Source organism: Microtus pennsylvanicus, chromosome 22, assembly GCF_037038515.1.
Source record: "Microtus pennsylvanicus isolate mMicPen1 chromosome 22, mMicPen1.hap1, whole genome shotgun sequence".
Classification (NCBI taxonomy): domain Eukaryota; kingdom Metazoa; phylum Chordata; class Mammalia; order Rodentia; family Cricetidae; genus Microtus; species Microtus pennsylvanicus.
The window spans coordinates 12,315,931-12,334,392 of record NC_134600.1 but is presented as its reverse complement, the minus strand read 5'-3'; the positions used below and the strand labels follow the sequence as shown (position 1 = coordinate 12,334,392).

At 37.5% G+C, this 18,462-nt stretch overlaps 1 protein-coding gene across 1 annotated transcript in view; it reads right to left on the bottom strand.

Annotated features, from left to right (window-relative positions):
• The window catches only part of LOC142840055 (uncharacterized), a 143,413-nt gene extending 128,595 nt beyond the window's left edge, over positions 1-14,818 (bottom strand). Inside the window, exons 1-4 of the mRNA XM_075956535.1 lie at positions 14,813-14,818; positions 13,764-13,824; positions 12,593-12,626; positions 11,367-11,945 (exon numbers count right to left, since the gene is read on the bottom strand). Of these exons, the coding sequence (XP_075812650.1) occupies positions 11,367-11,945; positions 12,593-12,626; positions 13,764-13,824; positions 14,813-14,818 (680 nt within the window). The remainder of the gene's footprint in view (positions 1-11,366; positions 11,946-12,592; positions 12,627-13,763; positions 13,825-14,812) is intronic.
• Between the last annotated feature and the right edge of the window lie 3,644 nt (positions 14,819-18,462).

Here is an 18,462-nt window from a genome sequence, read left to right as displayed (position 1 = left end):
CACTTAAGGAAATGTTCAACATCTTTAGTCATCAGAGAATTGCAAAACAACTCTGAGATTCTGTCTTATACCAGTAAGAATGGCCAAGATCAGAAACACTGATCACAACTTATGCTGGAGAGATTGTGGGGAAAAGGGAACACTTCTGCATTGCTGGTGGGAATTCAAGGGGTACAACCTCTTTGGATATCAGTGTTGCGATTTCACAGAAAAGTAGGAAACAACTTTCCTCAAGACCCAATAATACCACTTTTGGGTATATAACCAAAGGATGCTCAAAAATGCACAAGGACATGTGCTCAACTATGTTCATAGCAGCTTTGTTTGTCATAGCCAGAGCCTGGAAACAACCTAAATGTTCTTTGACCAAAGAATGGATAAGGAAAATGTGGTACATTTACACAATGGAGTACTACACAGCAAAAAAAATGACAGCTTGAATATTGCAGGAAAATGGATATAGCTAGAAAATATTATTTTGAGTGAGGTAACCAAGACACAGAAAGAAAACTGACACATATACTCACTTATAGGTGGATTTTAAAAATAAAGCAAAGAAAACTAGCCTACAAACCACAATCCCAGAGAACTTAGACAACAATGAGGACATTAGGAGGGACTTACATAGATATAATGTACATGGGAAATAGAGAAAGACAGGATCTCCTGACTAAATTGGCAGCATAGGGACAATGGGGGAGTGTTAAAGGGGGTACTGAAAAGACAGAAAGGGGAGTAAAGAGCAATGTAGAACTCAAAAAATTCAATAAAAAAATACATTCCTAAAAATGTCATTTGGTCATAAAAATATTAGAAAACCCATTAGCACAGACAATGAGAGCAACAATGAATAAATGGCACCAACAGAAACTGAGAAGCTTCTGTAAAGCAAATGATACTCTCATTAAGACAAAAAGGCATCCTACTGAATGGGAGAAGATTTCACCAACCCCATATTAGACAAAGGACTGATCTCCAAAATATATAATGAACGGAAAAAACTAGACACTAGCCGGGCGATGGTGGCGCATGCCTTTAATCCCAGCACTCGGGAGGCAGAGGCAGCCGGATCTCTGTGAGTTCAAGACCAGCCTGGTCTACAGAGCTAGTTCCAGGACAGGCTCCAAATCCACAGAGAAATCCTGTCTCGAAAAACCAAAAAACAAACAAACAAAAAAACCTAGACACTAAAATTCTAATTAACCCAATTTAAAAATGGGGAGCTGAATTGAACAGAGAATTCTCAACAGAAGAAGTTCAAATGGCCAAAAGACACTTAAGGTCATGTTCAACTTCCTTAGTGATCATGGAAATGCAAATCAAAAAACTTTGAGATACTATCTTACACCTGTCAGAATGGCTAAAATGAAAAACATCAATGATAGCCTTTGCTTGAAAGCATGTGGAGTAAGGGGAATGCTCGCTCATCCACTGCTGGTGGGAATGCAAACGTGTGACACCATTTTGGAAATCAGTGTGGTGGTTTCTCAGGAAATTCAGAATCAACCTACCTCAGGATCCAGCAATACCACTCTTGGGAATATATCCAAGAGATGCCCAATCATGCTACAAAAGGATTTGTTCGACTATGTTTATAGCAGCACTGTTTGTAATAACTAGAACCTGGAAATAACCTTGATGCCCCTCAATGGAAGAATGGATAAAATGTGAAATATATATATATATATATATATATATATATATATATATATGAGTACTACTTAGTGGGAAAAAAAATGACATCTTGAATTTTGCATGCAAATGGATGGAAATAGAAAACACTATCCTGAGTGAGATAACCCAGACCCAAAAACATGAATTTGGTACGTACTCACTCATTTGTGGACTCTAGCCATAAACAAAGGATACTAAGCCTATAGTTCACAAGCCTAGAGAAGCCAAATAACAAGGTGAACCCAAAGAAAAACACATATAAGTCATCCTGGAAATTGGAAGCAAAAAAGATTTCCAGGCAACAGTTGTGAGCATGGGGCTGGGGGTAGGGGTGGGGGTGAAGTTGGCAGAAGGGGAAAGGGGAAGAGAGAAGGGAGAAGGGAAGGACTGGCAAGAGCTTGGGGGAGGGGGAGGATGGAGATGGAGTAAGGGCCCATATAGGAGCAGGGAAGAAGATAACTACATTAAGGAATGCATTTTAGGGTTGGCAAGAGACTTGCCTCTAGAGGAGATCCCAGGTGTTCATGGGGATGTCCCCAGCTAGGTCCTTGGACAGCAGAGGCAAAGGTGCCTGAACTGTCCTTGCCCCACTATCACACTGATGTGAGATCAGACTATCACACTGATCTCGAATATCACCATAGAATCTTCCTTCGGCCACGATGGATGGAGATAGAGACAGAGACCCTCATCAGAACAACGGACTGAGCTCCCAAGGTCCAGTTGAAGGGCAGAAGGAGGGAGAACAGGAGCAAAGAAGTCAGGACCGCGAGGGTTTGGTCCACCCACTGAACCCGTTCTAATGGGAGCTCACCAAATCCATGTGGACCGGGTATGAATGAGCACGTGATCAAACCGGACTCTCTGAATGTGGCTGACAATGGGGGCTGACTGAGAAGCCATTGTTAAAGGCACTGGGACTTGTTTTATGGCATGTTCTGGCTTTTTGGGACCCTAGTCTATTTGGATGCACAGCTCCCTAGGCCTGGATGTCGGGGGGGGGGGGGGGGGGCTTGGACTTCCCACACGACGGGGTTCCCTGCCCTCTCTCAAGCAGGGAGAGGGAGGGAGGAGGTAGATTGGGGAGTGGGAAGGGATTTGCTGCAGCCTCTAAGCCATGGCTTGCACTGTTCTCACTATCTGGAATATTTTCATTTTTCCTACACTTGTAGTTGATATGTCTCTTCTGGTTCTGTTTGCACACACCACATGATTTCTGTCTCAGGAAGGGGGCAGCTACTGACCTATAAGCCTGTGAGTGAGCCCAACCCCAGAGAGATAATCTGTTAGGTGCTTTGTATGGGCTACAGCTTTAGATATCTCCTTTGTATTTACATCTCTACTTCAGAATCAGGAATGGTTTTAGAATTAGACAGTGTCAATCCTTCTCTAAATCCAAGCAGAACGTTAAAAGAATAACTCTAAACTTCTGTCTCATATCAACAGCCTTCTGCTATGGGACAGAAAGAAGATAGATTTTAAAGGAACATTTTACTTTCCTTTATGCCCATTTTGTCTATATCTTATATTTCACTAAAAATATGTCTACATGAATAATATTTACATTTTCAACAATGAACAGCTTCCAAGAAGAAGACATTGGAGCTTCACAATGTCTCTACCTGATTGATATGAAAGCATGATGCTAATAGCACTATGAGACCGACTTATGGGTACAAGCTGCAGATATGGTGCACCTTCTTACAATGTTCTGGCCACAATTCCAAATTAGAACTTCAGAACAACCCTATCAAATACTTAGAAATCATTTTACTTTTATAATATCCCATAGAAAGAACATCTGGAAGCAATTCCAGAAGATGCCATCCCCTCTCCCAACAAAGGTTGTTTTCATGGTCAGGGACAACATTTAAGAGTTGATTATTACTCATATAGGGTTGGGTGAAATTATGTATACCCAGAGATCTCAAAAAAAGATGGAAAATTGAATGGGATAATAGGAAGATTACTTACTCACACTACTAATAATAGTTTGTAATAGAAGGAATACTTGTGAACTATTATTTTTGGATAATTTACATTGGTATAGACTTTTCTTTGATACAAATTCAAATTATACTTATCAGATAGAATATTTCTATTTTTGTTTAGAGTGTTTGTAACACCTATGCAAAGTTATTTTGTCAGATTGTATCTATGCATGATTCTACCTGTTTAAAACATTTTGTTTATTGACACAATTTTATGAGATATTTATCATATTGCATTATATAATTCTACCTCTGATCAAGATACTTATACATGGTTTATATTTTGATATCATTTTCCTGCTTTACTGCATAGCTGATTAAAGATTTTTTATATTCTGATAAGAAGTCTTAATCTTCAACATTGTAATGAGACTTTAGTTGATTGCTCAGGCAGTCAGTTGTCTCTGTCATCTACTACACTTTTTGCGGGCTGCTGGACTTCACTACCTGCCTACTCAAGTAATAATAATGCTCTTCTCAGGCCTTTGATGGGGCTGAAGATAAGATAAACATACTTACTAATCATCCTCTTGTGATATAGCCAAGCCATTTCTACAAGACATGAATTCCTTAGGATAGAATGCTTATCAAAACATTAGTAGATATTCCTTCCTTAATATTGATTATGCTTATAACTCTAACTTTATATTTGACATCTGTTTCTTGTATACATAGTTTTGTATTGAGTTGGGAATTTCTTTTTTTCTTTTTTTGGTTTTTTGAGACAGGGTTTCTCTGTGGTTTTGGAGCCTGTCCTGGAACTAGCTCTTGTAGACCAGGCTGACCTTGAACTCACAGAGGTCCGCCTGCCTCTGCCTCCCAAGTTCTGGGATTAAAGGCGTGCGGCACCACCACCCTGCCAAGTTTGGAATTTCTTATTTAAGCAAAAGGGTTAGGTGCTGGGAGAGCTTCTTCAGTCAATAGCCTGTAAGATACCACTCCACTTGGGCATGGTCTCGTACATTATAAATCAATCTGTAAACTGTGTGGTCACTTTCTTCAATTCAGCTCTTGATTCTGGCTGCTAGATTCATTGGATACAACATCCCTTGCCCTGGGGCTGGAGATATGGCTCAGTGGTTAAGAGCACTGACTGCTCTTCCAGAGGACCTGGTTTCAATTCCCAGCACCCACATGATAGCTCACAACTGTCTGAAGATCCAGTTGCAGGGGATCTGACACCTTCACACATAAAAATAAACTTAAATATACCATAAAAATATTTTTTTTTTAAAAAAAAGATCCATTGCCCAGTAGGTGCTCAACTGACCTATAAAAGCCCAAGATATTCTTACACTCTAACTTGGTATTTTCAAAAGTTAAAGATTCAATTAGTACTCACATAGTTCAGTGTCTGTAACTCTGACTTGTACAACCATCAAAATTCATAATTAAAACATGAACTCAGTGTTTAATGGTGAATTTAGAATGAATGCAGCTATATTAAGTAAAATCAAACACTTCTCTCTCTCATGTGTGTGTGATCATAGGTTTGGAAACATGGGGAGATATGGTATACACCTTCAATTTTCTTTTGGAAAATATGTGTGGATTGCTTTTACTTATATGTCACAAATCAGTTTGCCTTGGAAAGAGGAATTATTTTATTCAGCTACAAAATTAAGCATATTTCAGCTATTCATTTTGTAATTTGTATAATTCACCCATGAACTGCTGTTTGCCAAGGATTTTTTAACTATCTTTTATTCAACTACTCTCCCTTCCAGTCCCCTTTCCCTTTCCCATGATCCACACGTTCCCAATTTACTAAGATCTTGTCTTTGTCTAGGTCTATATAGAATAGATTTATGTATATCTCTTTGTTTCCATTTTGTTGTATATGTTCTTTGAGAATTGTAGACTGGTTGTCCTCTGTTTTATATTTATTTATTTATTTTTTAAAAAATATTTATTTATTATGTATACAATATTCTGTCTGTATGTCTGCAGGCGAGAAGAGGGCATCAGACCTCATTACAGATGGTTGTGAGCCACCATGTGGTTGCCGGGAATTGAACTCAGGACCTTTGGAAGAGCAGGCAATGCTCTTAACCACTGAGCCATCCCTCCAGCCCTCTGTTTTATATTTAAACGCCACTTAGGAGTGAGTACATTTATATTTTTCTCTCTGGGTCTGGGTTAACTCACTCTTATCTTTTCTATATCCAAAAATTTGCCCATAAATTTGAAGATGTAATTGTCTTTATCCATGTTAATTTCTTTGTCCATTCTTCAGTGGAAGGGATGTTTTTAGGTTCTGGCTGTGAACAAATAACATTGCTGTGAACATAGTTGACCACTAGTCCTTGTAGTATGCCTGAGTATCCATTAGGTACATATCAAAAGTGGTATTGCTGGGTTTTAAGATAAGTTGTTTCCTAATTTTCTTACTTTATAATTTTTGGTTTTCCAAGACACAGTTTCTCTGTAGATTTGGAGCCTGTCCTGGAACTAGCTCTTGTAGACCGGGCTGGCCTTGAAGTCAGAGGGGTCTGTCTCTGCCTCCCAAGTGCAGGGATTAAAGGCATGCCTCACAACCAGGCAGTTGGCTTTTGAATTTTCTGAGAAAACACCGTATCAAAGTGGCTGACTCAGTTTGCACCCCCATCAGCAATGGAGGAGTGTTCCCTTAACCCCACATCCTCTCCACATTAAGTTGTCACCAATGTTTTTGATTTTGCCTATTATTACAGATATGAGGGAATTTTAGAGTTGTTCTGATTTTCATTTCTCTAATCGCTAAGGAGTTTGGAAATATCACTAAGTGTCTCTCAGTAATTTTAGATTTATAAGTTGAAAGTTGTTTATGTCTGTACTCCATTTAATATTGGATAATTTATTCTTTTGATGACGATTTCTTTTATTTCTTTATATGTTTTAAAGATCAGTCCTCTGTCCAATGTGGGGTAGGTGAAGATCTTTTCCCATACTATAGGCTGCCTTTTTTGTATTTCTGATCATGTCTTTGGTTCACAGAAACTTTTGTTTCAAAAGGTCTCATTTATTAATTATTTCTCTCAGTGTCTGTGCTGCTGGGGTTATAATTTGAAAGTGGTCTCTTTTGCCAGTGTGTTCAAGTATACTTCCTATGTCTTTTATGTGGCTTAGTGTGTTTGGCTTTCTGCTATGGTCTTTGATCCATTTGGACTTGAGTTTTATTCATGATGATAGATGTGGATCTACTTTCATTCTTCCCCACATTGATATTCAGTTATGCCAGCATCATGTTGAATATGCTTTCTTTTTCCATCATATATTGTTTTGGTTCTTTGACAAAATTCAGGTGTAGTAGGTGAGTGGATTGATATACGATTCTTAGAATCAGTTCCAGTGGTCCTCCTGTCTGTTTTTGTGCCAATACCAGGCTCTTTTCAGTACTGTAGCTCTGTAGTAGATTTAAGTCAGGGAATGTGATGACTCCAGAAATTATTTTTTGCATACAGTTGTTTTGCATATCCTGCATTTCTTTTGCTTTACTATATGAAGTTGAGTATTTTTATTTTGAGGTCTGTGAAGAATTTTTCTGATGTTTACATGGGAATGGCATTGAACCTGTAGATTGTTTTTGGAAAGGTTTTCATTTATACTATCTTGATTTCTACCTAACCGGGGCAAGGGACATCTACCCATTCTCCGGTGTCTTCTTCAGTTGTTTTCTTCAAAGTTTTAATGTTCATTTCCTACAGTACTTTCACTTCTTTAGTAAGTTATTTCATAATATTTTATATTATTTCTGGCTATGGTTAATGGTGATATTTCCATAATATATTAATTCTAGCCAACTTTTTCAAAAAATATTCCTTGTAACCACCTTCTATCTACCTTCCTGATGACCATTCCCAATCTTCTGATAACCATAATTATACCCCAACTTCTAAGGGAACTTTTAAACAAAACATACAAGTAAACGTATGAGAGATTTGACTCTTCAAGCCTCTCGTATTTCAGTTAATGGTATCCTTTGGGCTTAAAAACATCATTGAATTTTATGATTTTATGGTTCTGGTTTGAGAGCCAAATTGGGTTTCTTTCACAGGCCGTTTTTTAATGTTTTGGCTGTCTTCAGGGACATTTTTTTTACCGAGTTCTAGATTCAGTGATAAGGTGCTTTTCTTTGGCTCTGGTTTCAGGCCCAATGTTAGAATACCCTTGCTGTAACCCATAATACTTCATAAAAGGTTTTATGAAATACAATCCTGGTTTAAAATAGAATAAATAGAGGTATCATGATGCTTAAACAGATTGTGGACAGTATCAAATTTTTCTCTACACAATAGCTGCTTTTGGTTAACTGACTGTAAGTGGCTTAAGATCTTAAAGAATAATTTAAAATGAGCCCCTAGCTTTTTCCTCAGGTCCAAAACATTATGATAATATGCACAAGCTTTATCAGATTGATTACACACAAAGTCTTACCCTCATATGAAGCAAAAACAATATGACACTGAATTAGTTTATAGAGTTTCACTACAGTATGATGTTTTCTCATGTTTTTGAAGAATAAAGACATTAACTTCAGAGTTTCTCCACAGGTAGGCTCATATTATGTATTTGGAGATGATTCAAGGAGCTGCCGGCCACAGCTGGCCTCAAATGGGGCCAAGGAAGATCCTCTATTAATCAATGACCTTCCTCCATCATTTCCCCTTTATCTGTTTAAACAAGTAGGAAAGGCTTTCACTTTAACATGGTAAAATTACATATAACAAAACAGTTACAATTAAGAATTACAATATTTACATCTATTTTATCTTTATCATAACTAAGGAAAACTATAACTATTCTTCAACTCCATGAAAGACTCCAGAAAGATACAATATTAGCTGGACGGTGAGAAATAAGCAACTTAGAAAACTCTAGAAATCACAGAGACATCTCACTTCCTGGACAGTCACCCAAAGTTTCTCTGTACAGTTGGGGCATCCATCTTCGGCCTACAGTGCCATAGTTTCCAGCAGACATTTCAATGAAGCAGGAAATTTCAAAGGCACTTCAGTCACTATCTGCTGTGTCCTGCAGAATGTCTCACAGACTCTTTCATGAATCAGGAACTCCGAATGATCATCTCACCTTTAGGCAAGTTCAGCAGTCCTCTCTCTGAGGATTTTCTGTGTCCAGTTTATGCAGTAGTCCAGGCAAGAGCAGTTTCTTGCCCAAATGGCTATCAAACTCCATAAGGAGCCTCTTCGATGCCCACTTTCCTCTTGAAGCAGCTGATGTTGCCAGGAGCAGATGTGTCTCATTGCCATGCAAAACCCTAAGTTATTAAAATATTTTAAATGCCATATGCTGCAGTCTTTGAAAGATATGAAGAATGCCTATCTAAAATATATCTATGCACATCTAAAAAATCTAACATGACTACAAATTGACTATTATAGATGAATATCTATTAACAACCTATATACATTACATTTTTAAATAAACTACACAATCACAATACCTTAATCAATATCAGAAATATATACACAAATAACAAAATTGACCTTAAATTAGTATCAGTAAAGCAAGATTCATTTCAATCCAAATTATTTATATCTATATTATATCACCCTTTATATGTAAAAAAACATTTATAAACAATATTTGGGAATATGGGCGTAGTTATTTCTCTCCAAACTGATTCCTGCTGTATAGGGGCGCTGTTAATCAGGTCTTTGAGGGTATAACCTGTGTGCTAGATTTGTCTCAGTTTGCAGATAATTAATTTTCTGAAGGTGTTCACAGCAACCTTTCAGAAGGGCGCGGTCTATTATACCATATTAGAATAGAAGCAATCCATATGGTCTAATCCTGTGAAAACAAAAGAAGAATCTCTTTTCCAAAGTATCATATCCTTAGATCCAAATTCTGAAGTCAAGGTATTTTCAAAATATCTATCTTGGATTAGTTCACCAGCATTTATAAACAATTATCTTTTAGCAGATGTTGCTCTTTCCTCACCATTAAAACAATTCAAAGAGCACAATAGCGTAGAGTATCAAGATTCTCTGTGTATTTTCCATCTTTGTGCGGTTTTACTTTAACCTCTATTTCATTTATTTTTACTTTTATTTTATATTCTCTGTATATCTTTGTCCTGGAATAACTCTGTAGAGAAGGCTGTCCTTGAACTCTCAGAGATCTGCCTGTCTCTGCCTCCCAGGCATTGGGATTAAAGGTGTGTGCTACCACACCTTGAAGTCACAGAAGTCAATCTCCCTAGGCCTCCCAAGTGTTGGGATTAAAGGTGTGTACTACCACAACCAAACACTCTCTTTCCTTTTTGTTTTTTACTTTAAGAACTTTAACTTTTAGCCTGCATATATTCTTAACACACTGTAAATCATTTAAAGGTTTTCTTTGTTTTTGAATCTCTCTTTACTATATATCTCCCTCTTTTTTTCTGACCACACGAGCTTTTAAACTACTGAGCAATATGGGCAGGATTAAAGCCATGGCATTGGCGGCTAGATCCAGCCTTAGCTTTCAGCTTCATGGTGGAGGTACCAGCTGTAGCCATGTTTGTTGCCACAAGTCTATGGCATTTCAAGGTCCCTTCCAGCAAGCAAGCTGAAGCATTCTGCTCCCAGACCACACTCAGTCAACTGCCTGCCTGAAAGAGTCAGAGTCTGCCCTGGCAGGACAGCCCAGAAGGGGGCATTTTAAAATGGCACTTTTTAGCCGGGCGGTGGTGGCGCACGCCTTTAATCCCAGCACTCGGGAGGCAGAGGCAGGTGGATCTCTGTGAGTTCGAGGCCAGCCTGGTCTACAAGAGTTAGTTCCAGGAGAGGCTCCAAAACCACAGAGAAACCCTGTCTCGAAAAACCAAAAAAAAAAAAAAATGGCCCTTTTTTTCCTGCTACTGCTGAAAACAAACATGCATTCAGTTGGCTTTCATCAACACCATTTAAGTGTTTCTTGGCAGGACCTCTTAAGAGCTGCAGGGTTTTGCAGCTAAAGCTCAGTCAGGAAGCCTCTCTTAGATGAGAGTGCTTGCTTGCCTCTAGCAAGCAAAGCAGAAGGAGAAATTGCTGCTACCAAGAAAACATGCTTTACTCTATTCTTTCCCAAGCTTTCCCAGGCTTTATGTGGAAGCAGTTGTCCACATGGGCACCATTCTGTTGAAGGAGCTGTGGGCCGCTTTCTGCCACCTAGGTCCCAGCTGCCTGGCTAGCTTATGCCCCAAAATAACATCACACAAATTGTATAAAATAAACACTGCTTGGCCCATATTATATCTAGCCTCTTCTAGGCTAATTGTCACGTATTAATTTAGCCCATTTCTAATCTGTGTAGCACCAAGAGGTGCGCTTACCGGGAAAGATTCTGCATGTCTGCCCTGGTGGCAGGCTGCATCACATCTTCCCCAGACAGAAGAGGAAATGACGTCTGCTTCACTTCCCTCTTCCTCCCGGCATTCTGTCTACTTCACCCACCTAAGGGCTGGCCTATCAAATGGGCCAAGGAAGTTTCTTGATTAACCAATGACCTTCCTCCTCCTACCACAAATTCCATTCATCAATATCTCAACAGTAGGTGTGATTTTATACCTTCCAAGAGTACATGGGTTCTGTAAAGGCCTTACCACACTGATTACACTCATAAGGTTTCTTTCTAGTGTGCATTCTTTTATGAATGTGAAGACTAGTTTCATATTCAAATGTCTTAACACACTGATTGGATTCATAGGGTTTCTATCCAGTATGTGATCTTTTATGCCTTTGAAGTAGACTATGATGTGCAAAGGCCTTGCCACACTGATTGCATTCATAGGGTTTCTCTCCAGTGTGTATTGCTTTATGTATTTGAAGACCACCAAGTTTGGCAAATGCCTTACCACACTGACTGCATTCATAGGGTTTCTCTCCAGTATGTGTTCTTTTATGCAACTTAAGATAATAATGACGTGCAAAGGCCGTAGCACACTGATTACATTCATAGGGTTTCTCTCCAGTATGTGTTCTTATATGCAATTTAAGATGATCATGACGTGCAAAGGCCTTAGTACAGTGATTACATTCATAGGGTTTCTCTCCAGTATGTGTTCTTTTATGCTTTTGAAGAGCACTGTTGTCAGCAAAGGCCTTAGCACAGTGATTACATTCATAGGGTTTCTCTCCAGTATGTGTTCTTTTATGTTTTTGAAGAGCACTGTTTTCAGCAAAGGCCTTAGCACACTGATTACATTCATAAGGTTTCTCTCCAGTATGTGTTCTTTTATGCAATTGAAGTTGATAATGACGTGCAAAGGGCTTACCACACTGATTACATTCATAAGGTTTCTCTCCAGTATGTGTTCTTTCATGCAATTGAAGATGACTGTTACGTGCAAAGGCCTTACCACACTGATTACATTCATAGGGTTTCTCTCCAGTATGTGCTCTTTTATGCAATTGAAGGTAACTATGATGTTCAAAGTTTTTAGCACACTGATTACATTCATAGGGTTCCTCTCCAGAATGTGTTCTTTTATGTTTTTGAAGAGTACTGTTGTCAGGAAAGGCCTTAGCACACTGATTACATTCATGGAGTTTCACTCCAGTATGTGTTCCTTTATGAGTTTGAAGAACACTGTATTGAGTAAAGTCTTTACCACACTGATTATATTCATAGGGTTTCTCTCCAGTATGTGTTCTTTTATGCACTTGAAGATGAATAGGACGTGCAAAGGCCTTACCACACTGATTGCATTCATAGGGTTTCTCTCCAGTATGTGTTCTTTTATGTTTCTGAAGAACACTGTTGTCAGCAAAGGCCTTAGAACACTTATTATTTTCATAGGGTTTCTCTCCAGTATGTGTTCTTTTATGCCTTTGAAGATGATTGGGATGAACAAAAGTTTTATCACATTGCTTAATTTTAGAGCATTTTTCTCCGATATGTGTTTTTTCATTCCTTAGAAGATGAGTGTTATAAGACAAGGCTTTAGCACAGTGAGAATATACGGAAAATGTCGCTCCAGTTTGATTTCTTTCAATCCTGCAAGGATAATTTACACATGTAAAAGTTTCACCCCATTCAATGCACTGTTAAGCCTCATATCTATATGAATTAACTTCATATTTTTTCCAATTGTAAAAAGGAATCAAACATTATGGTTTTATAACTATGTTTTAAATCATGTTTTGTTCACCCAGTAGGGGTAATTTTGCATCTCAAAAAATATTTGTGATGGTAATTTCCTTTGTGCCACGGTTTACCTTTTCATCTATACCTATATTTTTCTATTATATTTTTTTACATTTTTGAAGAGAACTGCATACACTGAGTGCTTTACCAACTTTACTACATTTATAAATTTTACTATATTGTGAATCATTATACATTTGCTAAGTGAACTAAGACACCTAAAAATATTTGCACAGACCTAGAACTCATCGTGGTTTTTTTATAATGTGAGGTTATGTATTCACAATGATGGTAGAAAATGAATTAACGTTGTATTCTTGGATCAAATTCAACAAGTATACTCTACATAGGAACTACATTTTATCTTCTTAATTGTTCTTAAGGAGAGCTATGCTAAATATTTCCATATCCCTATGCCCATACTCTTGTGTCAAGAGTAACATATGATATATATAGGAAAGGAAGAATAGTCAATAAATGATTTCCACATTGAATCCTCATGGTTTGACTTTCTGTTCCTCACAGACTTGTGGTATAGATATTAATGTTTCTCCACAACATCCTTGATTCCAATAGCTGCTTTCATTAAACTTAACACAGCCACAAAAACTATATGAGAAATACAAGTCTTACCATGGGCTATTGATTTAGCAGAATGTTTTGCAGCTATATTCATCATCACTGAAATGTGTGTACATTTTCTGTCATGAGTAGCAAGAAACAAATGGAGAGGTAGATGTATAATATAGCGCTCATGGTTAATGGTAAAATCTGTTTAGTCATTGCTTCCTTGACTTTTTCTTAAATGAATGCCTTGCAAACGGAATTCACATACAGGAAATTGAACTATATGGATTTGTGAGAATTTAATAACCATCAATGCATTTAAAGCTGTGCTTATTTACAATGTTGTTTTGTTTAAAAGTGTCATAACACATTACAAACTCATCAGAGGCACATTGTTATAAACTTGCATAAGAAAATTACCTTGCATGCCTTCTACACCATTGACGATGTTCTTCAGTGTTATGGTCTTCCCTAATGTATCCTAAAATACAGTAACAGAATATGTATGTTATATTATTTAAAATTGTGCAATAATTAGCTTACTATCCTAAGAACTATGACTGTGTTATTCACCTCATTCTCCTTTCTAAATCAAATCACAAAACAACAACATAAACCAAAGAAAAGTTGTCATCATATTTTGAAACATGAAAGAAATTTATTTTTACCAATAGTTGTGAGGTTCCTGTAGGTCTCCAGCATCACATCTTTGTAGAGATTCTTCTGGGAAGCATCCAGCAAATCCCACTCTTCCTTACTGAAGTTGATATGCACATCATCATAGGTCACTGCCTTCAAAAATATACCACACATGTGTACAATGTAAGCATGACAGTAGCAACATTGGAATGCATACTTCTTTGAAAGTATAGTTGTATGATTCTGGTGTTATCCACTCTTGTTCCATGACATAGACAGTCACTTTAGAATGAAATTTAAAAGGAGATAAAATTTTATTTCTGTACCCTTTGTACCACCTTATAAGAGAAATATCTATTCATAGGGAGAGAAAAACAGAAAAGACCATAAGTACATTGTGTGCATGAGAATATTGTATGAAAAATTACCGAATATAGAAAGGAAAAAAAGATGGACAAACTGGGTGTATTGAAGTATTGTGCCTTTAAGCACAACACTCAGAAAACAGAGGCGGGAATGTTTGACTCTGAGTAGAATGTCAGTCAAGTCTAAGCAATCAGGTCCAGGAGAGGTGGAAATACACATTGAGACACTGTTTCCATTGCAAACCGGAATGAAACAAACAATGGGATAGAAAGAACTGAAAGACTTTTATTCAACTTCCCACAAAGAATTGTTTTCACTCCAGTTAATGACTCAGAATACTCAGGCAGTATTAATGTTATGAATACATGGCATCTTGGCAATCAGAGTGATGCCCTCTGCCAATTTTTAAAATTCAAGAAATTATGAAGCTAAGCACAGCAGCATATACTTGACATAAAAAATACCTGCATTCTAGCACTATCATCTAATAACATAAAAACAAATAGAGCCAGGAATGATGCCTCCCATTAGTTACAGGAATTGAGAGCCACACAGTTACTAAGATACTCAAACGAAACAATTAAAACAGCACTTTACCAAACTCCTGAGGACTGAATAACAACTGTTTCTGCTATATTTTATGTGATTTAGAGATCGAGCCTATAAGGATGTTAATAGCATTTCAGTATAAGTAGGATTAATGTCAAGCACAACACAGTAGATTTATTTTTCTTTTTATTTTTTGGTTTTTCCAGACAGGGTTCCTCTGTGGCTTTGGAGCCTGTCCTGGAGCTAGCTCGGTAGACCAGGCTGGTCTCGAACTCACAGAGATCTGCCTGCCTCTGCCTCCCGAGTGCTGGGATTAAAGGCGTGCGACATCATCGACCAGCTAACACAGTAGATTTAAATGTCAGGAAATTACTTGAGGGTATTGAGATTCATTGGATACAATGAGGACTTTTATACAGAAGGGCTTCTTCTCCTACTAAGGATCCACAGAAAATTGAAAGAAAACCACTATGGAGAGAAACTTGTTCAAATACATGATCTTTTCTGGGAGGTTGTTCATTCAGCCAAGTACATTGTGAACCCGGTTACTATTAGTTCATGGTCAACAATGGAAAAAATGCATTTAGTCATTTCAATGATTCCCATTTAATGTTGCTTGAAGAAGGATGCTTTAAAGAAATACAACACCAGCTCAGAATTGAGAAATAAATGTATACTTATTTAGGGATGGACTCAAATCAGAATCTTTTTTTTTTTTTTTTTTTTTGGTTTTTCGAGACAGGGTTTCTCTGTGGCTTTGGAGCCTGTCCTGGAACTAGCTTTGTAGACCAGGCTGGTCTCGAACTCACAGAGATCCGCCTGCCTCTGCCTCCCGAGTGCTGGGATTAAAGGCGTGCGCCACCATCGCCCGGCTCAAATCAGAATCTTATGCTTGAACAGAGATCAGAATCTGAATTACACAGCCAGAAAAGAGGCCAAACTCATGCTCTACATTGGCAAGTATAGTATAAGATGCCACGCCACAATGGGCAGGAAATCACTGGCTGTAATTCTTTCTACAGCATCTCCCCCTTTTGTATAAATAAGAGAGTTTTTAAGCACAATACAAAATTATATACAATAAGAACAATATATTCAACAATTTTCCCATCCTAACTAGTTTAATTCTTGTTTAATAAATAATTTGGACAAGTCACGAGAGAAAAGTAACTACAACTACCTAGTTTTCAACCCCATTGAATCTGAGAAGGGAAATATTACTTGAGTAAGCAGGAAGTGCAATCAAGCAACTTTTCAAAATGTGCAACAGGGCAGGAGAGAAGGCTCAGAGGTTAAGAGCACTGACAGCTCTTCCAGAGGTCCTAAGTTCAATTGCCAGCAACCACATGGTGGCTCAGAGTCATCTATGGTGAGATCTGGTGCCCTCTTCTGGCAAGCATACATGGAAGGAATGTTGTATACATAATAAATAAATAAATCTTTTTAAAAAACAAAATGCAACAAATTACAGAGATAACTGGCTACCTGGGCAATTATGCAAAGTCTCATTTGCAACATTGAAGGGACCAACTTTTGCTATGACCTGGATTAACTGACAGATCATTTTCAGAGGTAGGAAAATTTTCAAAACCATCTTACCCTGTCTTGTCAAGATTTAACAGACTTGTTTATCCATATTCAGACACCATCTATCTTTTCAGTAGTTGAGGCATGAGCAGGTTTTTGCCCAAAAGACAGTTTTGCCAAGAAAAAAACAAGCTCCACGTGGAGTGCTTTTGGTGTTCAACATTCTCTGGGGGAATAGATCAATGCTACCAGGAGCAATAGTGCCTCACTTCAAGAGAACTCTAAGTTAGTTAAATGCCATATTCTACAGTTCTTTGAAGTGGTTGAAGATTACCTATATATGCAGAATATAATCTCTACTTATCTAAAGAACCTGATTATTCTAACTATAAGTATGACAAACATAGATGACTATTGATCTATAATTTTAATACCTATAACTTAAAGACTAAGATTTCATATGAGAACATTATATAATATTGCAAGAAATGAGGATAATGACCTCAAAATGTAAATAATGTATAGGTATCTTGATCAGTGGTAGAAATGTGCTTTGCAATATGAAAAATATATATCAATATATAAAATATTTTAAGGAGAGGTAGAAGCATGAATGCATATAATATTCAATATGACTTAACATTATATCAATATAAGAATCTATACAAATGGCCGGGCGGTGGTAGCGTATGCCTTTAATCCCAGCACTCGCGAGGCAGAGTCAGGAGGATCTCTGTGAGTTTGAGGACAGCCTGGTCTACAAGTGCTAGTTCCAGGATAGGAACCAAAAGCCACGGAGAAACCCTGTCTCGAAAAGTCAAAAAAATAAAAATAAAATAAAAAAAAAGAATCTATACAAATGCAATTGCATATAAATTATAACTCACAAGCATTCACTCTATTACTCACTATTATTAGTGTGTGTAAGCTCACACTAATCTATTATTTCATCCAATTTTTGCACTTTTTTTAAAAAGAGATCCCTGAGCCTTTCAAATTTCCCCTCCAGCCGGGCGGTGGTGGTGCATGCCTTTAATCCCAGCATTTGGGAGGCAGAGGCAGGTGGATCTCTGTCAGTTTGAGACCAGCCTGGTCTATAAGAGCTAGTTCCAGGACAGGCTAAAAAACCACAGAGCAACCCTGTCTCAAAACACCAAAAAAATAAAAAATAAAATTTCCCCTCCAACCCACAATCCTGTGACAATTATAACCAACCCCTAAATGATGTCCCTAACCCTGAGGACAAACTTTGTTGGGAGAGGAGAGGAAGTCTTTTAGAATTACTTCCAGCTGTCATGGGGGCGATGTTCTTTCTTTGGGATCCTGTCAAAGTAAAATGATGGTTAAGTTCCAATATTACTGTCTGGTATAATTGCAAATAGTCTGACTATTTGGTAATGTTTTTCTGAGCTTCCTATAAGAAGGTCAATCCAGAACATTGTAAAAAGGGTACCATTTCAGCTAACTAAGATGGAACCATCTTGAGCATCTGGTACTCAAAACAGATCTTATAGTAGTGCTATTATCATCCTGATGTAATGATATCAACCAGGTTGACTTGTTGTGGGGCCCCATCTTCTTCCTGGAAATTTAAAAATTACTGCAGGAAAATCCATTGTTAATCGTGGAAAACTTGAGCATTATTTATATAGACATATACAAACATACATATTCAATGCCATGTACAATAGAGACAAAAATAGATAAGAGAATTGAAAATTTTTCTGAGTTCTTTTTTCTTTTGATCCCATGCTCCTGACATGAGACAGAAACTCTAAATTATTTTTAACAACATGCTTGGATTTATAGAGGGAGATAGCCAATTTCCACCACTATATACTCATAAATATACATCCACCTAAAAAAAGGCACCCGATGAAATGATAGGATAAAAGTGTAGTTTACTGAATCTGCTCTAAAAAGAATAAAGTGGCCTATGCATGTACGATGAGATAAAAGGGTAGATCATTGAAATTAATTTTAAAAGTAACTACTTATTTATACATTTTACATTGATATAGATATGGATGCTTCCTTT